This window comes from Elgaria multicarinata, chromosome 3 (assembly GCF_023053635.1).
Source record: "Elgaria multicarinata webbii isolate HBS135686 ecotype San Diego chromosome 3, rElgMul1.1.pri, whole genome shotgun sequence".
NCBI lineage: Eukaryota > Metazoa > Chordata > Lepidosauria > Squamata > Anguidae > Elgaria > Elgaria multicarinata.
This window is the reverse complement of record NC_086173.1, coordinates 99,200,763-99,225,500: the sequence shown is the minus strand read 5'-3', so window position 1 is coordinate 99,225,500 and position 24,738 is coordinate 99,200,763. Positions and strand designations below refer to the sequence as shown.

General features: G+C 42.2%; 1 protein-coding gene across 2 annotated transcripts in view; it reads right to left on the bottom strand.

Annotated features, from left to right (window-relative positions):
* Nucleotides 1-24,738, bottom strand: part of RBM6 (RNA binding motif protein 6) — a 77,766-nt gene that overhangs the window by 1,286 nt on the left and 51,742 nt on the right. The window contains exons 7-20 of one of the 2 annotated variants that reach the window (XM_063121069.1): nucleotides 21,961-22,035; nucleotides 20,497-20,557; nucleotides 12,408-12,701; nucleotides 12,027-12,187; nucleotides 10,896-10,993; nucleotides 10,246-10,288; nucleotides 8,917-8,974; nucleotides 8,167-8,258; nucleotides 7,925-8,077; nucleotides 6,367-6,456; nucleotides 4,110-4,373; nucleotides 3,061-3,135; nucleotides 1,695-1,792; nucleotides 184-313 (exon numbers count right to left, since the gene is read on the bottom strand). In XM_063121069.1, the coding sequence (XP_062977139.1) occupies nucleotides 184-313; nucleotides 1,695-1,792; nucleotides 3,061-3,135; nucleotides 4,110-4,373; nucleotides 6,367-6,456; nucleotides 7,925-8,077; nucleotides 8,167-8,258; nucleotides 8,917-8,974; nucleotides 10,246-10,288; nucleotides 10,896-10,993; nucleotides 12,027-12,187; nucleotides 12,408-12,701; nucleotides 20,497-20,557; nucleotides 21,961-22,035 (1,692 nt within the window). The remainder of the gene's footprint in view (nucleotides 1-183; nucleotides 314-1,694; nucleotides 1,793-3,060; nucleotides 3,136-4,109; nucleotides 4,374-6,366; nucleotides 6,457-7,924; nucleotides 8,078-8,166; nucleotides 8,259-8,916; nucleotides 8,975-10,245; nucleotides 10,289-10,895; nucleotides 10,994-12,026; nucleotides 12,188-12,407; nucleotides 12,702-20,496; nucleotides 20,558-21,960; nucleotides 22,036-24,738) is intronic. The other variant, XM_063121071.1, reaches the window with a different exon arrangement.

Here is a 24,738-nt window from a genome sequence, read left to right as displayed (position 1 = left end):
TCCTTTCCACTAACTCTTCAAGTGACTATATTAAGAGCTGCAGACCAATAAAAATCTTCCTACAGGCAGCTTTTTAGAGAAGTCTCTATTAAAACTGTGGGTCCATGCAGACATATTGTTCGTACACCTAAACTGCAGCCAATGAAAAATAGGCGCCTTTGCAAAGACAAGATCTTGCTTTACCTCCACTGGAGACGTCATGCCTTGTTCATTGCGCCCCAGACCTGAGCCTTCCTTCCAGCCCATAGCTTGCATCATACGGCTTCCTTTGTTATTGCTCTCCATTCTTCCTTTATCCATGGGCTTATAGTCACTGCAAACAAAAGCAAGCATATTGACATGAAGACTTTTCCAATAGCATGTATAGCTGTATAAATAATTGTATAAGCAACAGCATATTTTACAGACACAACTAAAACTCTAGGAGGCAGATTATCAGAACTGCCTAGAAGCTCATTCTCTAAAGCAGGAGCAGACTGACTTCAGTCTTGTAAGTCTTTTTTCCCCTCCTATAACTGCTGTGGTCCACAGTGCTTTAAAATAACAAAGCAAGAATGTATAATCAGGATTGCCTAATAGTTAAAATGTAATTAAAGGAATGATCCTGTGGCTCCTAAACAGCATCTGAAGGGCCATAAGACAGTTCAGATTCCCATATTGGAGCTCCGCTCTGCTCTTCCTCCCCCTTGCAGCTGGGGCAGAAAGAAACGTGCCACTCCCTCTCCAAGGTTGGGAAAGCAACATGGAGAGGTGGAAAAGGGGGTGTTTTGGTGGGTGGATAGGGGAGGAGACAGGAGAGACCAGGATGTGAGCTATCTTGAGACACCCCCCCAACCTCTTTCCGGCCCCTCCCCTCCAAGGCACTGTCGCTACAGAGGGGGGGAAAGCACATCTAGCGGAAATGCAGGGTAGGAAGATGGGAAGGTGAAGATCACCTCCACTGCTCCTCCCACCCAGCATCGGATGAATGGAAGTCTCCAAGTTCGGAGGCTTACCATCATTGCAATTGGATTGCATCCTAAGTTGTGTTAATTAATCTTTCCTTTAAAATCTTAAGTGTCTTGCTGGATCAGATGAAGTTTAGCATTCTTTACAAAACTTCCAGCAAGTGCTGGGTATCCATCAGAAACAACTCAGAGGTTTATCGGTGGGCTGTGGTCTACCTTCTACCTGCCCCTGCTCTAAAAGATATGACCCACAACACACACACACAGAACTACCTGAAGAGGAAAAGCACAACATCCCCACAAACTGCATCTCAGTCTCTTCTATATATCAGACATGTATTAAGGAACTTTCTTGACGTTAATAGATGAAAACTTTTAAAATAAAAATACAATTTAAGAATGAACACTGGTGTAATGTAGCAATCACAATGTGAGCCAGGAAGCCACTCATTCAAAACTTCCCTCAGCCATGAACCCCTGACAGAGCATAATGCAAGACATTCTCTCTCGGCCTCAACCTCCCATTTTCAATGAATGCAGATAGACCTTTTTAAATTGGACTGTTGTAAGGACTACTGAGAATGTATGCAAAGTCTTTTGAGCACTCTAAAGCATGCTATACCTGCTAAAATACAGTATTAATTTTAATACTACTTGATTTAATTTCCTTGCCTATTTATAAGACACACCAGAAACTGTATGGTTATTTTGCCTAGTGTATTTCTCAAGACAAGAACATGCCATCACCTTTCAGAATTCCTGAAGTACTTTGGCCGTTTTCTCTCTGGGGAGCTCCGTTCCTCAAATCTCTCTCTTCGGTCACTTCCCTTTTCTTTAAACCTTCCCTTTATATTAGAAGAGAGTGTTAGTAAAAATTGCATCACTGATTCTGCCTGATACGGTGCCAAAAAAACTCATTCCTTCACTAAAAATAAAATAATGAAATAATTGATGAACATTTGATGAAATAATTTAAGCAGTGGAGAAACAGTCCCTCAATATTGCCACAGAATGTATCTCACTTTCCACACATTTCAAGCGAAGAGTATTTATAGATATAAGCCAGGTGTATCAGCTCTACAACAGCCTACACACCTTGTTAACTGCATCATAGGATCAATGTAAAATCAAAGCCCTTCCAAGCACAAGAATCTGTCACTTTGCACCAAGACATAATTTGGCTATCTTACAGGTGTTTGGATTTCGTTGGAAGCGTGCACTGCATGAAGTGCTAACATTAAGATACACGCAGAGAGGTCTAATGTTTGCACATAGAAATCAGGTCCCTTCTCTTCTCTTGTAGGCATACATTCTGCAGCCAGAGCCTACCCCCTCTTGCAAATCCATCTTGTGTCCAAATATCTCCTTAACATGGGAAGACGGGCTACTAACTCCGGAAGAAAGCTTATGGGAAATTCCTCAGTTCCACTGGGTGATGAAACATTATAGTCTTTCTTCGCAGCAGAGAAGTATCCCCAGGGCTGGGCAGTCATAACAAACCATGTTCCTAAGCAATCACGTTGCTTTATTTATTTCATTCCACCTGGAGTTTCTCCCTACATATGGCTGTATTTTTAAATAGTAGTTAGACTGATATCCAGAAAAAACTAAGTATATATCAGCTTTCTCCAGGTAACAAGGAAGTCACAAGGAGGCATACAGGTCACACAAAGGAGAAATTAACCCAAAATTAATTCAAGTAATCCAGTATTTTTAGCATTATTATATACAATTTTTCCTCTCTGATGGAGGAGTGTACATCTGTAGACCATAAGATTTTTCACTGTATGACAAAAAAAGGTACGCTAAGGATGATAATTTTACCTCCACTTCAGGCTACATTCTAGATAAGGGGTGGAGAATCCAGGGCCCTCTAGATGTTGCTAGACTACCATTCCCATCATCCCTGACCACTGGTTATGCTGGCAGGGGCTGATGCAAATTATAGTCTGGAGGGCCACCGGTTCCTCACCACTGACATGATGTACATGCGTACAGCTGCAAGTCAGTACCAGTAGGAGACATAGGGAATTGGTGTTTTCTTTATGTATCAGGATCCAGCAGAGCCGCAGCTGTACAGGACCATACAAAACAGACATAATTCCCCAGTCACCTCTCGCTCTCGCCTCTCCAAATACGCCAGCTCTTGCTCCGATCGCTTTATCTTCCGATGAATCTCTAGGTTTTGCTGTTAAGAAAAAAGTAGGAGGAACAAATAGCTTTTGAATTCTCACTTTATGCATTGAAACCTATTTCTTCTAGCCGTTTTGAATATTCTAGAATAAACTAACCATTTAAAATATTCAGCCAATTCTCAAGTTTTGTGAACAGCAAAATCTTAGGATGAACAACAGACATTTGGGAATAAAACAAAGCTTAACACTAAATTCCAGCACTTCAGTATACAGTATATTACTAAACCAATGAACTAAAGAATGCAAAATATAAGCAAAATAAAATTCCATTTATTGTACTGTTCCCAATAATTTTGCCAAATGAGTGTAGTTGCCAAATGAAGCTTGGCGTGCATCCACTAGATATCCACTAGGAGATTCGTCAACTTAACAGTCTTTTAGCATTTAAGAAAGCTATAAAGACTGATCTCTTCCAGCAGGCCTACCCAATGGAATTTTAGGATGTTTTTAGGATGTTTTAACAATGTATACTATGTTTTAATCAGTATTTTATGTATTTTATACTTACTGTTCCCCACCTCGATCCAAGCGGAGAGATGGGTAAGAAATTATTATTATTATTATTATTATTATTATTATTATTATTATTATTATTGGAGCAGGGCTTTTTCAGGAAGGGCACTAACTGGGCAGAATGCCTTCCCCTGAGAGGCTCAGCAGGCAACTGTCCTCTTTCAGGAGTGTCAGGCTAAAATCCGGCTCTTTCAAAAAGCCTCTGGCTAATCTAACTCAGTTGTTGGTTTCTGACTATAGCGCATTCTTCATCTGCAGGTGACTGGGTAAATTTTCTATGCTACATCCAGTCTGTGCACTCTGCATGGCTCAATTCCCAGATCTGAAAGGAAAACACGTCCTGAAACTCTCTAATTTTTGATAGCATTTCTGTCTAACATTTCTGCTAATCAGAAGATGTATTAAATGAAGCAAGAAACCAAACGAACATCCCCCTGAATGCCTCCATTCTTACTTTGTGAAGGTTGGAAAGCTGTTGGTGCTTGATCAGTACTTCCTTATTTGGAAACTGCCTCCGGCAAAGTAAACATGCCAACTTATTCCAGTCAGTCAGCTTATCCTCATCATTTTCAGTCTTCTGAGGCCGCTCTTCCTGTTGCACTGGTGGCCGCGGAGGCGGAGGCGGTGGTTGTGGCTCCTCTTCGTCATCCTCTTCCTCGTTGTCACTGTCTCCACCATACTCCCCTAGGAGTCCTATCAGAGGATTCACCACCTTCGGCTGTAGAGAAAGGAGAATAGAACGAGACCCACATGCAACTCTGAAACCTATACAGCCGTTCTGAGAGTTTGAGGTGACTGAAGTGTTCATGATGTATTACTACGAATCTGCTTCTACTAGAACATTTAGCTAGCGCAGCATAGCTTTTGAGAGACTGTGCTACAATTCAGGAAGTCCCTGGTTCAAATATCGGCTGCATTGGGACGATTGTGACAGGGGAAGAAGCCATTGCGGCTTCCCCACCACCACCACCACCCCCTGCCACGCACATGACCATTTGCATTATTGTCACACCATGCGGTAGAGGTTGTAAAGTGGGTATGATGCCACCCCCATCGTGAGCCAGTGTCGTGTTTCTCAAAACCTCCTGCCTTCTTGGGACACAATAAGGAGGACTGCTAAGTAATCCACAAAGTTTTATTCAAGCAATAAACATCTCTTCCCACCTGAAGAGAGTCTAATCTCTAGGAACTTTCCCACAAGGCAAAACTAGGCAAACTAAGCGAGACAATTGTCCTTTCAAGAAGAATGGAAAGCCTTTTCCCAAAACACGCTAAGTTCAGGGAGACTAGTTCTGAGGCAGCTTCTGACGAGATGCGAGCCGGGTCAACTTCCTCTCGCCTTCCTTTCACTCCGCCCGTTTTAGTCATTGGCGTACTCTAGGATTGGCTAACCTGTCCTTGTTGGCTTCCCACTGACTGTGTATTATTTGCCCTTGATGAGATAAGCTCTGGAGAGGGTTCACTCCCAGCTGGTAAAGAGCTCGTGAAAGTTTTATCCCCCACTGATACAGGCTGGCCTCTACTTCAGAGTCTGATTCTGATTGATCACCTGAAACACCTTTTTCCAACCCAGGGGGAGCAGGGCTAGACATGACAGCCTGGTTCGGATGACACATGCATGGGCAATAATGCAAATGGTGTGCACAATGACCTTCTTCCCCGCTGCGATTGTCCGAATTCAGTCATCGCCTCAGTTTTGAACTCACTGGATAGACTTAGGCAAGCTTTTCTCTCTCAGCCTCAGTCCTCTCATGGGCAATACAAGGGATGATCCATTACAGTCTATTACAGGGTTGTTCTAAGGAATACATTTATTCCTTCAATTTATTTGTGCCCTACTTTTCCCTCCAAATTGAAGCCCAAAGTGGCTGACACCTTAAAAAAAATACAATTTCAGAAAACAATATGAATTATTCTCCAACTATTAAAATGCTACAATAAAACTACAATAAATAATCTTTCAATTCAATATTTAAGAAAACACCAATTCAGTTAATACAAAATACATAAATATATCAATGAAAGGGGTTATAAAATACAGTCCATATTTTAGACAAATGAATATAAACTTAGATCCCTACTCCAGCAGCCAATAAATTCACCATGCAGACAGAGTAGTACTAGTTATTTGCAAGAAAGAGCATTCATTCCCTCACCTGCAGCTGGAGTAGTATGGTACGGTTGTGAATGCTACCATCTCGGTCTATCAGCTCTTTCTGCAGACTGAGATGGTAAAATGGACAGTACAAAAATTGACAGCAGATTGACAGCTTTTGCATAAAAAGCTCCCTGCAAATAAAAGGCTGGACTAGAGACTCTCCCCTGATCTGTTAGGACACATTTTGTTTTTATTACTTGCAGAAAGTCTTTTATATGTTGGGGAGCATTAAAAAAGCTGGCATTCTGAAGTATGCAGTCCATTCTACCAGCTCAGGGCTCTACCAGCTCATTCTGCTGCATGGGTAGACCAGGCCTGAGACACCACTCAGAATCCTTGTTCATTAGTTTACTGCTGTGTACAGCTGTATAATTTCAGTAGGGCATCAAGGACCACCCTTGCTAAGATTACTGGTTAAAAATTAAAACAGAGAAGGAAAAATTTGTTCCAGCAGACAAATGGCAAGTAAGGTCTTCTTGAACCGCCCAGAGAGCTTCGGCTATTGGGCGGTATAAAAATGTAATAAATAAATAAATAAATAAAATCTTCTTACCGGGGGTGCACTCTCTTCCTTTTTCAATGATGGAGGTAGTGGCTTTTTAAAGACGTCTTCGGCAGGAAATTTCTCCTCTTGGGACTCATTCTGAAACATTAAGATTGAGAATTAAAACTTAAATTGCATTGGTTTTAAATGCTCTTTTAACTCATTTTATGTATTATATTTTATTTAGTGTTGTTCCCCGCCTCGATCCAGAGGGAGAGGCAGGTAATAAATTTATCATTATCATCATCATCATCATCATCATCATCATTATTATTATTTGGGCTTCCCCATCATTTCCTTCACAACTTATAATTCCTACTAATAACTTTGCTTCTCTCCCCTCCCCGCCCCCCACCGTGGTTCCTTTAGAAGGACCAGTGCAAGAAACTTGTTTCCTTGTTCTATTCCACTCTTGCCATCTTTAGCTGGCATCTTTTTTGCCTTCAATTCTCAAGTGTAAGAAGCCATGGGTGAGAATTAGAGGGGTGTACACATGGGGTTGTGTAGCTGGCTAAATGCTTAGCAATTACAGTGCCAAAGCTTTCAAGAGGGGGTCAGATGCAAAGCGGTGAGATGCCAGCTTTTGGCTGTATGTGATGTTGAAAAGTATACTTCTGGTTTCCCTCCCAAACCAGTTTCCATCCTAGAATTTAATAAGTGTTGCACCTCCCCATTCAGACCAAGTCAAACCTGCTTTAAAACAAGGACAAGGACACTGCATCCATTTGGGGATTTTGTTGTCAGAGCCTGAACAGATTTTATATCCTGTCTACTTGCAATCCTATTTTTACATCCATCTTATCAGAGAAGCATATGAAATATTGATGTATCTAGGCATCTTATTTACATTTCCAATAAAAGAATTAAGCTAGATAATTCTGCTATTTATCAAGCTGTTTGAAAGCCAGAAGGCTAAGCTTTGCCACTCTCAGAACTTTATCTTCAAAGAGACCTGACAGGCATGCCAGGCTATTTGACTGTGCCCATGGACGGGCTTCATAATCCCTCTCTCGGAACTCTCAGTTCTGGATGTGAATTAGATTTGTCTCACTTGTCAAAGAAGACAAACAAGTATTCTATGCTCTCTAAAGTGAATCGACCTTTGAGGCCATTTTTTTTAAAAAAAATATTGTGTAAACTGAGGTGGCTTGATCCACATCTTACCATCTTGACAGTTCAATTATTTGTATTATACCTACAAATCTATGTTTTCATAGTTCAGTTGCTTTGCTTGTTTTTTTTTTAAATAAAAGCCTAAGTTTAATGATGCTTTGCCTTTGGGTCTCTCTTTCGAAAGACTTTTTATTCTGCTTGTTTCTGTGTTCAAAAGGGGCTTTTTTGCTCATGAAATGTTGGGTGGCTAAGAAGGATTATAAACTGGAAAGGAAACGGGATCATCTATACATTAAGATAAACTCTACCCAGTGCCTATTTTGCAAGTTCCTACATTTCCCTAGTTGTACTGGGAAGCTTTAGCTATAGTAGCATTAATCCTTAGTCCTTCTAACTAGATTAAGACTATGCAAATGGCACAGTTCATAACAGCGATCTCGTAACAGGTATCTACCTTGGCCGACTTATTTCTGTGTCTGTCTCTTCTCTCTCTGTTATCTCTACTGGATGTCTCATCTCTTTCACTTGTCCTTTCCTGGCTCTTACGCCTCCTTCCGCTAGGAGGTGGTGGAGATGGAGACGCTTCTCGGCCCATCGGTACTTCTCTCTGGACAAAGATAATTGACAAATGTTTACAGAACAACTTTTCCTGGTAACAAAATGGCAAAGTGGGTGTACTCATGTACCTACTCTCACCTGAGTATTGGGATCATAGTATACCCCAGTTATGGGGTCAAAATAGTTTCCAGTGTCTGGGTCATAAATAAACGTTGACACATCGGAAGAAGCTGAAGGGAAAGAAATAAGGGAAGAGGTCATATGATTCCATAGACGACACACATCCGTAAATAAAGCAGTAGTGGTCCAAGACATTCTGGAGCCTTTGGCAGAAAATGCAGAAGCTGCCACTAGGGTAATGAAGATAAATTAAATAGTTAACAATTTGCTGCCCTTTACTGATTCCCCCAAGTCTGCCAACTGAGACAGGCTGCTTTAACCATGTAGGCCAGTCCTAAAAGAAAAGCATTAATTGGAGTAAAAATTATGTTGCTAAAATACTCTGGTTGATGAAATTTTAATCCAAATATTTTGTAAGGAGCAGGTGACTCTGGCTGAATTTTTCAAGTCAGGAAAAAAATCTTGGAAGATTTTATAGTCCAAATAGAAGTCTATCATAGGATCAACACACAATTTCACTGAAAAGTCTCAGATGGCCAACACACCGTCTTAAAACAGAAAAGGTGAGACTACTCTACACTTCTCATCTTGTTTTAAAGCACAACCATTTTTAAAAAGAGGACTAGCAACGATTTTGGTTTTAATGGGAAATGTCAACCATCCTAGATAATGAACATTTTAAATATGGAATAGTGATACCGAGTTCTCATAATAAATAATTATGAAGTGACAAGAACAAAATAACAAGAAAACGAGGTTGTGTCTTACACTCTGATCTTCGTTTCTGTGAGTCAGCACCTCTCCTGTCACTCATGCCCCGTTTGCCCTAAAACACAAAAGACACTTAAAAATATAAACCTAGAAAGCAAAACATGTGGTGGACATTTCCCTATTACTCAAAGCATTCCAGACTAATTTGCATGCACCAAATTAACATGTAACCAAGTACAATTATATATTCTTTTCTGGGCTAGAGGAATAAGCTCAGGAAGGTGAATAAGTAGCCACCTATCAACATCCAAAGTTTCTCATTCAGATCAGATGTGCAGTATAGAAATGCCTAGTTTTCCAGTCTCTCCAGAAGAGAGGATCTTTTTCAGCTCATCTGGCAGGAGGGTGTGAGAAGCAGTCATCTGAACCAGTACTTTAAAGTACAGGTAACTTTCCCCGGAGCAACTATTAGGGCTGGTTCATACAATCAAAATATTGTGCCATGGGTTACGTGAGGGTTATTTAACCCTCACATAATCCATGTTGACTGGGTTCGGATGCAATGACAACTCCCGGGTGGGGGCTGAATATGCAAAATGCTAGTTAGCATACACTGGCATGTGCCATGGCTCACCATGGTTTAAACAACCCACAACGAGCTGTTTTGATTGTGAAAACCTGGTCTTAGTCTGGTCCTACTTAGCCTGCTGTAGCCATGGAATACAGAATGCAGGAAAAAAAATGGATCTGAGTTTGCTTCATCAAGCAGCCACACATACTGTCTTTGGTTTGGAGGGAAAAGCAAAGACTCTTGTCCTTGGCAAGGAAGACATATTAATCGCTATGAATAGGCCTTGTTTAGACATGAGATAATGGGAAGAAAAACAAGGATGGATATGTCTTATTGCAGGTGGCATGGTGGTCTAATTTTTACGGCCATGAGCCTAGGAATCTTTCCCTGATTAGACACCTGAGATCTATCAAGTTTCCTAATATTATGCTTTACTTACAGTTTACTTTGCGTATATACTGCAGTTTATAGTATACACATAAATATGAGAAATATTTATTTTGATTCTTTACAGTTGTATTGGTGAGAGTGAGACAATGAGTGTGTTTATGTGTGTGATATAACCATTTGCTGTAATAACAATAAAACTTTCACATTTATTTTACTTGGAATTTGACTTGAGTCCTTTCCTGATTACAGTCCACAGGTCACTGGAGCAAAACAACAAAACCTAATTTTCAGCAACTTCTGTGAAACATTTAAGAATGCCAGCAAACACTGGAAAGGCCAATTATTTAATCCTTCGGTCTCAGCACAGCTGAGAAGCAATAACCAATGCCCTCCGAGTGCCAACATGGATTACACTACAAGTGTACCTGGCTGAAGCGGGGATTATCACCCTGGTCTCCATATTCATTCCTAGCAACAGAAAGAGAAGAACATAAGTTAATACTAATTTAAGAGCAATGAACATGCTACATGCATGGCAGGTGTTAATTTTGCTTCCTGTAACAGCAAATTCTTTGGGCCAGTTGGTCTACAAAAGAGTGAATAAAATATAGTATATTATGGTATTCTTACAGCACCTGCCAGGACAGGACAGAATATTCCAACATCTTCAGAACTCCTCCTTCAAAGAGAAGTAGAGGCATCCGATCTCTAGGGGATGTTTTGCCATAAATCTTCCGTGATCAAAGTAGTATTGCAATTAGCTTTATAGCTTGTTCTTTGTTCAGCCAGCTGTCATTCTTATTCACTGAACCCACCCTCCAAGTGGCTTAGATGCACCATACCATGGCCAAAGTGATTAATGTGTTACAGAAGGAACTACGAGTTGAGTTTGATAGCAACTGCTCCTAACAATGAGATTCAACTCCTTACAACCATAATATCACCACAAGTTATTTTCTTTTTTTCAAAAATACCCTGCCTAAAACTCTCCTCAGTCTGTACATTTAGGTTCTAATGAAACAGTTATGTTAACATGGTGTCAATAGAGCAAATGATTTTGTGAGGTCTCCGTTACCTCCTTTTTCCTGTGGCTAGGTTTACATCCACAGCACGTCCATCAATGCTGATTGGAGGATCCAGATCTTGTAAAACCTTCACTAACCGGAGGGCCTCCTGAGGAGAGAAAAGGCCATTTAGGAGGAAAAGGAGACAACTTTGAACTACTAAGCAAGAAATCAGTTGCCACACCCAGAATCCTTCCCAAGTCCAAGTGTGCTCTGCTGCTCCAAGCAAGAGTCTAGTTTCCCTGACCTGGTCATTAGACCCTCCTGACACCAGCTGCTCTGAGACATAATGAGCCACTTTGCACAATCACCAGAGCCCACCATGGCTTATTTAAGCTGCAGTGGGTTGTGGCACATGCAGGCAGCTATTCTGAACATTGAACCCGTGTCTGGTGGGCTTATTGTGTTGTCAAAGTACATAAACGTTCAATTATATCCTTCAGTTGCTTGCAGAAGAACTAAGCCTGCGCCATTCGTTTTGAAAGACATAGTCTGAGCAGCCAGAATAGCATAATAATGGTAATAGTAAATTGTTATGATGTATTTTATGTTGTATTTTTAATGCTGAGTTTTATTGCCTTATGAATTGTTGTAAACCACCCAGAGAGCTTCGGCTATTGGGCAGTATAGAAATAAACCACCACCACAACATTGCATACATCTAGAAGGATTACTATAGTAATGTGAGAAGATCCTAGGTCACCATATAGTACTCACTGGCTATGCTCGCACCATGGCTTAGTGTTTCAAGGATGTGCAAGCTTTGGGCTCATGTGCTCCCCCCAGTCTGACTGCAAAGTGTATGGAAGTCTCCAGTTCTATTTTTGACTAACTGCAGTTTGGCATTATATACAAACCCAGACAAACTACACCTAGTTTTAACCATGATTTACTAAAATAAGCCAACTTCAAACTGCTGTTTAGGAAGCTGGCTTGTTTCAGTAAACAGGCTTTGGATGCAATCAAAAACAGAAGCTTCTGATATTCTCCTTACAGCCGCACTGGAAGGCAAGAGGGGTGCAAACCTGAGGCTTACACAGGCTCATCCTCATAATGCTAACCATGGTTTAGCTTAGTTTTATGTGTGAATGCAGCCACTGTTTGCTAGAGAAGGATGTGTATGTGTGTGATTGACAACATACAGCATGAGAGTCCAATTCAATGAAGCCATAGGTGTAGCCCATCCGACCAGCTTTGTTCTTCATCACACGGACACTTGAAGTGGAGAGACGGACATATGGTGCCAGAAGCCCCACAATCACTTCCGGTGGAGTGAAGCGAGGGATGCGTTTTAACATAATCGCTGTGAAAAGTAACGCAAGGAGAAAAAGAAAGATTACTTCGGGAGGATGTGTGCACTAATCTTTTCTAGGATCAGTTGCCGTGGAGGCTAAGTGACAAAATCAATTAACAACAAAATACTAGATTGCTGGCCGGGATTTAAGCATCTATGTAGAAGTAACTCAAATGCAAATGCCCATTATGAAAGTAACGAAGGCAACATGCATGTATATACAACTTACTTTTACTCTCGTCCTCCTGGTGTTTGGTGTCAGTGGCTTTTCTTGAACTACGTTCTTGGTTTTCCTTTCGGGGTGGATACATTTCAGAGTCCCTTTTCCTTTCTTGTGAAGGCCACTGTTCCCTGATTTCATCCTTCTTTTTAGGTTCAGGTTCCTGAGGCTGGCACTGCTGCTCCAACACAGGCTTCTGAGGAGCAAGTTCTTGTGGTGGAGTAGCCTCCTCAAGAGGTTCTTCCTCTGGCGTTGGTTCTTCAGGTAACTCTTCCTCCCCCTTTTCAACTTTCTCTTCTGTTACTAGGCAAACCAAACATTAATGAAGCCATGACAGGAATAACCACTATTTTAAAACTGTTCTCTCTTAGATCTGGTCTTACATATACCATTAAATCACTTTTGGTTTGGCTGTCCACCTTTGAGCCCGGTTCAGACGACACTCTTAGCTTTGTGGTTAAGTAAACCATGGTCAGCTGTGGTTAATGCTAACCACATGCAAAATGGGTGCAGACGACACCGTTAACCCTTTTGTGGTTAATATTTCCTTAACCACACGCTAACCACAATGCGGTTAGTGGAGGGCGTGAGTCCTCCAAGTGCTCCTCCCCGTATTCCAGAATTCAGTGCGTAATGAGCCCATGCAGTAGCGGCCGCCATTTTAGCTTGAACTACCATGTAAACTTACATATTTATGGGTAAATCCTCCATTGGTATAGTGATTCATGGGCGGTCCTGCTCATCATCCTGTATCGCTGAAGTAGCAGTGATATGCTTCGTTTCTTGAGGCAAGCAGTTATGACAGCGATGATGTGGTCATTAGAAGGTGTGGCGGTGGTACCGTCTCCCTCCCGCGGCTATTTTGAGCGTGTCTACAGTGCCTACTACTGCCATCCACCATGTTTGCCACTCCCCATTATTGCACGGCTCTAGCAGCCATTTTGTGTGTGTGTGTGTGCTGTGCCTGCCAATGCCGTCCGCCATGTTGGTGATCCCCCGTTATAGTACGCCTCCCGCAGCCATTTCCAGTGTGTCGTCCGTGGTGATGAGCTGTCCCCCAAGCACTTACGCTCTTTTAATGGATTGGATTACTGCTATAGCAATGCCTTCCCCATTCCCCAGCCAATGCTATTGGGTAGAACACAAATGGAGAGCATATAGAAATAAAAAGCCTTTATTGATGTATGTATGCATAAAAGTAATCAGTACATAAGCTACAGCCGTAGTCTATTTGCCCTTAGCATGTACACATATTCAAGCAGCACTTAAAAGTAATTCACACATCACAGCTGTCAATTTGCCCTCCTCATCCGACATGGGGGTAATGATCCCCTATCGAATCTGCTATTTTCCCACGTATGATTACTGCCTCTCTCCTCTCCCCCCGAGGTACATTTGGTGCTTGGTTTGGGGCATCTCTCTGCGGATTACGACGCTGGACAGGGACTGCATCTGCATCAGCGGCAGGTCCAGGCAGAGCGGGGTGATCGACTAGCAGCACGTCCCCCTTTGACTCACAGATGTTATGCAAAATGCTGCATGTTACTATCACATCAGCAATGATTTATTTATTTATTTTATTACATTTATATACCGCCCCATAGCAGAAGCTCTCTGGGTGGTTTTCAGAAGTTAAAAACAGTGAACATTAAAAACAAGTATACAAAATTTTAAACCATCAAGAACATAAAAACAACAATATCCTTTTAAACAACTATTCTGGGGTCAAGTAAGGGCAAACAAACTCAGCATATGTTAATTGCCTGGGAAAAGAGAAAAGTCTTGTCCTGGTGCCGAAAAGATAACAATGTTGGCGCCAGGCAAGCCTCATCGGGGAGATCATTCCAGCAACGATGTCATCGTCAACGCATAGGGCAGAGAATAAGGAACGCCACCTAGATTTCAGGCATCCAAATGCCCTCTCCACCACTAGCCTCGCCCTGCTGTGGTAGAAATTGTAATTTCGCTGCTTGGCTTGCCTAGGAGCACGGTACGGAGTCATGAGCCATGGGTGCAGGGCACAGCCCTGGTCTGCAATAATTAGGGGCTTATTAGAGGTGCCACAAATCATTGCTGGCGGACTTTTGAACATCTTGCCTGAAGACAGCTTGTCAGCCAAGGTAGAGTTCCAAAAATTCCACAGATTCCATGTGTCATGGAATCTCATGCCTCTAGCATCGACCAAGGCTTGTAATGACATGCTGTAAACTGTTTACGGTTGTAGTACCTTCCCCATGGCCATGTGGCGCTAGTATTCTAATGTGGCTGGCATCTAAAGGGCCTGTCGTACGGGGAAAGCCGACATTGCAAAATCCCTTCATGATTTCCCCTTTGTCCCCAATTCTTATAACGTCATCTAATTACAGCGAATTACAGAGGAGGAGGGTGCTAGGAGAAGCGGCCGGGCCGCTTCAGTTAACTCATGCACTGCCACTATTACTACAACACGTGCTTCGATGGGCGTCTGTACTGTCTGTGTCCAGGTCTTCTAAAGTCCAGGTCTTCTAAAGTCCTGTGGCGTCGCTCCACAAAATTCAAGCGTTGCTGCATGGCTCCCCAATGACTTCGCCGCTCTGTAAAGAATAGATTAATAAGTGACAGGGCACTTTACCCCTGTCCCAATTATTAGTCGTCTCTTACCCACCACTGCGATGTTGCACTAACCTCTCATCTGCAACCATTGGAGCCGTCTAATGATCCGGCTCAATGCAATGACAAGCTTCATAGTGAGGCGCTGCCTGCTTCTTAGGGTGGGCATGTTCAAGATACTGCACATCGACCTCTGACTGTGGCATATTTTGTATATTGTTTTTAAATGTTTTACCTTATGTGAACTGCCCAGAGAGCTTCGGCTATGGGGTGGTATATAAATGCAATAAAATAAATAAATAAATAGTGACCACGCTATACTAATAATACCTTGGGAGACGTAAACTTTGTTGCAAGTTAGCTCATAAGTTATGGCCTTGACACCTCAGAACACAAAGACCTTGCTGTACATCGCAGACACTTTGGGGGAGAGAAGGTATCAGGCTGGCAACTGCCATAGCTACAGGGGTGCATAGCAACACCTCCACAGCTAGCACACTACCAAGTTAATACAGTAATGAAAGTGGTGACACTTTAGGCCACAGCCTCACCGTTGTTCAGTGACGTCTGGTTGACATCCTTCTCTGTGGCGCAGGGCTGCGTGGTACGACCACCTCAGGCGGTGGCCCTGGTGGCAGATGTGGGGGAGGCAGATGTGGAAATGCTCCTGGAGGAGGATAGTGGTAGGCATTATAGGCTGGAGCGGGGGGGGGGGGGGCAGATGGAGCATAATGGCATAAGGGCAGCAGTGAGAGCCATAATGGCATCAGTCTGGCTTCTCATCTCCTCGGTGCCTGCAGTCATGGCTTGCTCAAACACCAGTCCGGATTCGCAAATTGCCTGTGCACACTCCTTGATGCTGTCACCAACAGTTCTGGTCAACCAGATGCGCATTGCTCTCTCACTTGTCCGACGCTGATCTTCCTTGTCATACATCTTCCGCAGCAGAGCACGAGTCTCCTGTGCGGAGGAAACCGTGGCATCCACAAGATCCTTTGAAACCTACAGCTGGTCTGCTGTGCGGTTCTGGCGGCGCATTTGACAACTCTCTGCATTAGAGAGGATTGGTGGCTCCTCTTCTGGCACAGGGCCCCCTCCAGCGGGCGGGTTTGGTTGGCCCTCAGGCTGGGGTAGCGCACCTTCCGGCTGGGGAGCAGACAGCCTTTCCAGTGGAGCTGGAATGGGAGGCTGTGGTGCAGGAAGCCCCCCGTTTTCCATCACCCCCGGCACCACCATTGTCATCACTGTCGTCTTCCTGCTCCTCTGGTACAGTAGGCACTGGCCTCCCCACTCCTCCACCATGGTGGCAGCACTGCTGACATTGCCTCCCCCCACCCCCCGTGGTGATGGCATTGCTAGCATTGGCCCCCTGCCCCCTGTGGTATTACGAGGGGGGGCACTGGTGTTGGACAAGGTGGGGTCTCCGGTGAGCCTGGGGAGACAGGAGGGATCTCTGGCAGTAGGCTCCACCAATCCAGATCAAATGCACTGAACTCATCATCCAACTCCTGCGACATTTTGCGCTCCAGGGTTAAGAGGGTGTGGCTGGACATCTCCATAAATTCATCATCTGTGAGAGTGCGCAGTTCCGTAGGATGAAGCACAGGCGGTGGGTTACTATCAGCTCTTGGAGCAGGTGGCACTAGAGGAGGTTGCAGGGGAAGTTGTGCTGGAGAAGGTGGTGGGGAAGTGCGTGGGAGCGGCTGTGCAGAGGGGCCCTCCATTGGGTCTGCAGCTTGCTTAGCCTGCCCTAAAGGAGTCTTCTGCGTCGCCTTTCTGCCCCTTGGAATTGCTCCTGAGTCAGGAGTGGGTGGTATGAGCTGCAGGCGAGCTCTTGTCCTTGGTGGCTGAGAACTTGGCACACCGCTTCCAGCAGTGTGCCATGGTGTGACGTCCCTCCTCTCAATCAGAATTCGGGCCAATTTGTCGTAGAACGGTATAATCTTAGGAACTACTCCAGACGGCTGGTTGTGAGCGACAGTTGCCTTGAATGTCTTCTTCAGAGCATTTAACTTCTCCCTGCACTGCCTAGGAGTGCGGGTGTAGCCCCCTTCTGAAGATTGGTGGAGAACCAAGGAAACACCTACTCATGCTTCAGAGAATTCACTATTTCTTTCTTTCTTTTTTTTAATCTACTTTTTAAAAATATTTTTCTTCCTTTTAAAGGCTTTATTTGTGTTTGATGAGAAGCACAGAGGTGAAAGTAATTTCTCATTTTAGTACAGTCTGGCTTGAGAAATAGCTTACTCGGTTGGATATCTTGTATAGGCAAAACCATCATGTTGGAATCTTTTTTTTTAATTGATTTTTTCTATAACTACATAATAACCAAACTTCTAAACAATACAAACAATACAATATAAAGTAATACCCCATAATACATACTAAAAAATTAATAAACATATATTCTTTACTTAATTCTATTTAATCATTGATTAACATTAACGTGCTCCCCCCACCCAGGGATCTTATTCTGATTTCCAAAATCTCATTAATTCCTCTGGAGGTGTTTTCCCTCTCCCCCTTAATAATACAAGTCCAAAAACTGTTTCCATATTGCTTCAAAATCATTCATTTTAATCATTCCTCTTCTGACTCTGATATTACATGTTAATTTATCATTAATAGCAATATTCCATATTTCTTTATACCAATCTTCTATATGATAATCCCCTTGAACCTTCCAGTTCCTGGGAATCATTAATCTTGCAGCTGTTAACAAATTCGTTATTACTTCTTTTATCTCTTGATTACATTTCAATTCTCCATACACTGATAACAATGCCACAATTGGTGTCTCTTCTATCTCCATTCCTATAATTTCTTTTATCTCATTAAACACCATTTTCCATAATTTTTGTACAAATTTACATTCCCACCACGTGTGTAAATACGATCCTTTCTCTTGACAACCTCTCATGTTGGAATCTCTTGGCACCTTTTTCTCCCCATATTTTATTGTATTTTGAAAATTAACACACTATTTCCTCCCCCCAACCCCCTACATGCGATAGTCCAAGCATTCAGTAATTATAATAAATGAAGGCAGAAAAATACAAAATATATTATTCGCATGAACCAGACAGACCGATATGCTACAGGCAAAGTGTTTTGAAATTGAGTGTTGGCAACATACACAATAAATTGATACCAATACATAGCGAATTTTGCCAATTGTAACTTGTTTGTTAATTTTTCAGATAAGGCAATCTTCCAAACCCGAGTCCACCAGGCATCATCCAATGAAACTCCTTTTAGGTCCTTCCAAAATTGATCAATGACCAGTCTGGCTGCCGCCAACAAAAATCCAGCCAATGGCTTAAAGGAGCAGTTTTTGTTGTTTCCCAGAAATAGTCCTAAAAGTGCCAACTCTGGTGTTCTCTCCAACTGCTGCCCAAGTACCTTATCCATTTCACCGAAGACTTCAGTCCAAAATTTTGCCACTTTTACACAGGACCACCACATATGCTGGGTGGTACCTGGTTCCTTACATCCCCTCCGGCACAATCTTGTCAATTCCTGGTGAATGTGTGCTAAACGAACAGGGGTCATGTTCCATTTTTTTTTATTTTATTTTTTTTGAAGAACCGTCAAAGCTTGTTCCCTCATATTAATAGATACTAATTTAAATGGGATTTTCCCCCAGCACTAAATTTCATAATGCATCCTCTATTTCTATGTCCCAGTCCCAGAATTCACTATTGTCTGTGCCTCTTTGGTTCCCCACAGTGCAATGAGGCAATGCAACGCCTGCTCTGTCCAGGCCTTCGATTTCTTTCTTTTCTGCCCTACAGCTGGTGGCTCCTCCCTTCTTCCATTGGGCTTGATGGGCGTTATAGGTGAGGTGATTCATCAGAGCCCTCATCTGAATACAACATTTGCGAGCCAGCCCCTTCCTCCGACATGGCAAACGGGGAGGTGGGTCTTCCTATCGGGAGTCAATTCTCAATGAGCTAATGCTAATTGGGTGCTATCAGAGCAATCACCAGAGACAAATGTGAAGCAGTACTGTTTATTGGCCCTGACAGTGAACCGCCCAGAGAGCTCCGGCTATTGGGCGGTATAGAAATGTAATTAATAAATAAATAATAAATAATAAGAGGTTGCTATTGATTTTGCGAGCTGTGCTTGCTAATTGATAGGAAGGGACACAGCCTTCAAAGGCTGTAAAATTTGTTTAGCGGGAGCGCTAACTCTGGCTGACCACCAACTGTGCTAATTCAAGCTTTCTTCCCAGCGTCATGCTAATCACCAGCAGAGGAATAGTGTTTTGGCTACTGGAGTTTGAGTGCGAGATCCGCACCTAGCACTGCAGAGCTCTCAAGGCCAAGCCATAGATACGAGCACCGTGGGACTGAATACAAGGTATTTACCCGCGCGCAGCTCAAGTTTCACAATGTGGTCATTAACGCACACTCAGTACGTGTGTCTTTGCCGACGCCATCATATGAAGTGAAGAAATGCTGGGCAATGAGGAAGTAAACATGAGTTTAACATGCGCCTGTTAAATCAGACATACCCGCATGTAAAAATTTGCCAACAACGCAAAATGGCGGCCTCTGCAGACGCGTAGACAAAGCAGCAGCCAGGAGCAGTGAATTTGGAAGCAGTATAGAGCAGCCGCAACAATTTCGGCCACTCTATACTTGAGGCTCTATGATTTCAGCCCGTTAACCACAGACACGTGTCAGATGGCTCTTTTAGCCATAGTTTCTACTGCTAACCACGTTGCAAAACATGGTTAGTGAGCCAAACCACAATGGCCTGGTTCAGACAACACACTAAACCATGCTGCTTAACCACAAAATGGTTAAGAGAATATGCATTCCCTTAACCATTTTGTGGCTAAGCAGCATGGTTTAGAGTGTTGTCTGAACCAGGCCCATTGTGGTTAGCGGCTGAAATTATTAAGGAAAACATCTGTCAGACGACACTGTAAACCATGGTTAAGGATTCCATAAACCATTTTGTGGTTAAGCAGCATGGTTTAGCATGTCGTCTGAACCGGGCCAGTAAGACATCAGCTGAGAACATGATAGTTGCTTAGATTTACACTAATGAAATACATATTGGAACACACTGACACACATCCCATATCTTGGGATATGCACCAAGAAGGGCCACATGTTCCTCAAAAGTCAATGTAATTTATCTTTCACCAGCTTCTGGGATGCTTTCTTTCCTTCTTCACAGTTGGGCACACTATCACTGAAAAGAGTTCTTGAATGTAACATTCTCACACCAAAAAGACAAAAACAAAAAAAGATTTGTGCAAATTCAAGGGCTGTCCCAAGTCCAGCCCAAGATTTCTTTTTCCCTGTGTTTATTTCCTGGGAGTTTATCTCGTTTTAAGTCAGCCATCTGAAGAATGGAGCACAGAACCTGATCTAACTCTGGCAATAAATATTTAGTAGTACATGCATCTCAGGTCTTCATGCCTTTAGAATTCACACCGGTCTTTGTGTATAACAACCCACATTAACAAACACAGAAACAAAAGTAGGCTCACCATCTCTTGGGAGTTTGCAGAAATAACAGGATGAACGATACCCTATCCTAGGCAAGTTACACTGCAATGAAAGAGGCACAACATAAGGTCAAGACACTTTAAAGGCTTTTGTCGCTGTACGCTACTCTGCGACGTCCATAAGCAGAACTAAACTGATGAACTTTGGTAAACAAAACATATTGCTTTCCTAAGGCTCAAACTACATGTTACAGCTAGATGCATGGGCGCTGCCAACCTACATCTCTGTGGTAATGAGTATATATCATGTTAGTGTTCCACAATCTCTGAAAAGCAGCAGATAAAGTCACATTATGCATTATTCCAGCTCCACATTACTGGAAGTCACAGCACCGATGCATCTCTGCTCCTAATGCGTAGTTTGGGGGTCACGTAGTTTGGAGGTCACAGCACCCACCACCATTAAGAGGCCTTGTGTACAATGGAACAAAATCTCACACCTCTTTGGCAATGAGACTTATTGCAATTCATTTCAGTTATACCTGTAATAAACTTTAATAAAGCTTCATGAGCAATTCTAAGGAAAATACCCAAATCTATTGTTGTTTTTAACCCATACAAGTTAAAAACAACAAGAAGCCATAAAAACTAAAGAGATGAAGAGGCATTGGCATACATCAGGTGTAGGGAACTGGTGACCCTCCAGTGTCCTGGTTGGGGATGATTCTCCAAATGATGAAGTAAGTACTGCCAAGGAGCAGAAGAAGGCAGCTGCTCATTATTTACTTGAGCTCATATATTACAAAATATGTTGAAGTCCCACAGATGCCTTGCTTTAAGTACATATACATTTAAACAAATACCACTGGAATTTTAGGACCAGACAATGATTCAGAAATACCCTGTACACTTTATTTATTTATTTAAATTTATTTATTTAAAACATTTATATCCCACCCTATATCAATAAGATCTCAGGGCAGCATACAGGTAAAAGCATACAGTATAAAATTGTAAATATACAGAGCTAAAAACAAATTAAACCATAAACCAAGTTAAAACAATATAGAATTTAAAAGGATTCTCAAATCAGTAAAAGTCTGGGTCAGCCTTCCCCAACTTGGTTCCCCCCAGCTATTTTGGACCACAATTCCAGCATGCCTGACCATTGTCCATGGCTGATGGAAGCTGAAGTCCAAAACAACTAGAGGGCACCAGCTTGAGGAAGGCTGAACTAAGTTGTGCACATGCCTTCCCCCTGCCAATGATTCACCCCCCTGGCCCCAGGTTGTGTCCTTAGGGAGGTCCTATATTCAAGTAAAAGACATTTTAATAACTACAGTTATTTTCTCCAGAAGAAAGGCATGAATATCACTCCAAGATCCTTACCGGCTTAAGATTCCTCCTAGAGAAAGTAACAAGCCAATAAGAGTATCTCCAACAAACTCCATCTCTAGACTCTTCCCCACTGAAATAATTTTAAGAATTCTCTTTTCAGATACTTACACGCTTGCAGTGCCAAAATTCAGGGGACTGGCTATATTCCAGGGTGACTTGTTTCCCACCAATAACAAGCTTTCCCTGTTGAAATTAAGAGAGAGGAAGGGAGAGGGAGAGAGATGGTTAACATGCTAAACATAACAGAAAACACAAATAGGGGCTTATTGGGTGAAGAGCCATCTGGCTGAATTAAACACTGTAAATTTATGAAAGGGAAGGTGACTGCTGCACTCCAGACACAATGGCTCTATACTGTTATGAGTCTCCAGGGCAAAAAACTCAGGCATTAATTCTGCAAAGAAGGGATCAAATAGGGAATTGTCTTCTATGGAAATATACCTGAGAATGCTACTCATGTGCTCTGAAGGGTATGTTGAGAGAGTGGGGATGATCAGACTACGTTTTGTCCATAAATACATATGCAGACTGAGCAAATTTAATGGCAAAGACATTGACACACTGATCCTCAAGTGCCAATGCTCTTCTGCCCAATTGCCATGCCACTACAGCCAAACCTGTGCATAACAGCATTTTTTATGATGTGGTACTGATATACTGGTACCCCTTATCCTAACCTTGTTTGCCAACACAGCAGGTCTTAGGGCTACTTTCTACATTACCTTTTCACACATGCATCTTAACACCTTAATATGCATCATGAGGGTTTACCCTCATATCCATTACGTTAGCAAGGCAAATGCTTGGCTTTCAAACTGAACACAAGGCATATGCTTAAATGGTATTTTATACACATCTACCTGTAAGGTCATGTGTGTAGAAAAACAAAACAAATTTTCAGATAAAAAGAAGTAGCTAATTGTATTGTTTTCCCAGATCACTACTTCCCGTCAAAGAAAGTTTCCCACACAGGTAAGAATTGCCAGCATGTTGAAAAAGCAGTTGTGGGGTTCACTGTGGAGACCTCTTGGCTAACAGGGGTTCAGTACCTCAAAGAAGATGCTCTCAGACATAGTCATCCAGCTGTACGTTTTGCTCTAATAACCTACCTCTTCTGGCAGAGACACAACTCTCAGAGACTATCAGGAATGTTAATTTTTACAGTGAAAGAAAATAGGCGACATTTCACCAGCTAGAATCAACTTATGAAATACTAAGCACTGAAAACTTGTGACAGCCTATGCAAAGATTCTGTAATCAGATCTGTTGGTTCCAATCTATGCAAGTCTAGAAGAATTTAAGATATTCTCCTCTCTGCACTCGTATTCAGTCATTGATATTATTATGATAAAAAGTGTTGAACACTCGGATGATGCCTTATTATAATCTAGAAAAGCTAATGGCACTTGTGCATTGCTCTCTACCTAAAGATATGAAGGCGTCTTTTTTCAACATGAAGTACAAAGAAACAATCACTACAGTGTTCTGTTGCTAATAAATTGGAAGGAATGCCAGAACGGAAATGCACGACGTCATATATGACAAAGGCGCAATTCTACACCTACAAAAAAATCGCTCCACCCTAAATCTGTAAATACAATGAAATGAGATATATATGAGAAGGTAAGCTTTGATCTAAAATTCTAGAAGCTACATATCCCAGTATCTATTATTCCTACATCAAGAAGGTTGTAGCGACAAGTATGCAAACCGGATTTCAACCATACTGCAGAAGTAAACACACACGGTCATATATCCCATGATGCGCAAATGGAAGGCAAGTTCAGGCAATGGATCTTTCCCTTTGCCTCTTTCGTCCTGAGGCCCCCCGTGTAGCAGTGGAAAGGCCTCATCTGAAGTGTCTTGCAATGCTGCAGGGAGTGGGGGATCACTGACATTGGGAACCTTGCCCTTTACTCCTCTCCCACTGCAGCCCACAAAAAAAACACAGCCCACAAAGTTTTGTAGGTTTCCCCCAATCCTCTAGAGGTTTTCTGGAGGGTACAGGGGGCTGCAAAGGGGAGGGGAAGGATCCAGTATTGCGCAAGTGAAAGGCACTCACTTCGTTCAGTCGCTATCACCTATGCAGTTCCTTGGAAACTGGTTTTGATCAGGTATATACTGAACCTCAGTTGTTTGCCTCTACAAGGAAAACCTACAGAAAAGATTGGATATATTCTTCATGCTTGTGTCTTTGACCTGTCCAGTTTCTTGCCTCCTCTTGAAGTATCCTACTAGCCATCGGTTCAGTGGATGAAAACTGTGATGTTGAAAAGCATTAGGCGCAACACTGCATTTGCTTCGTAGGCTTATGCTTATTTTATTTATTTATAACATGTACTAAATGTTTTTGCTAGAAAGTTCAAAATCGTTTACAAACTATAAAAACGTAAAAATTTATGGTAGATACACTGCAGCAAATATGGACACTTACAATAAAAAATTATGAAACAAATAAATTAATACGACATTAGGTAGGCTTAACAGGAGGGCCATAAAAACAAAACAGACATTCATTCCAGTCGACACTATATCACACTAATTTTTATTAAAATCCAGTTAACTGATCTGCCAGATATTGAATGTCAATTCAGGGAATCAGAATTTGGACAAGACTACAATGCCATGTAGTCTAAAGTTCAGTTTCAAGGAACAACCCTCATTCAGAAAATATCACAGGATAATGATGATGATGATGATGATGATGATGATGATGATGATGATGATAAGCTAAGTGTCACAGAAATGAAGGTTAAGGAAAATTGTGATGTTCTGTTCCAGTGCAATATTGACATTATTGCAATTTTGCAGCATTTTGTCTTAGTTCTTACAGCTTCCCCTGTAACATTTTTTTAAAATCTCTTCTAAGTTGACACCAGTACTTTG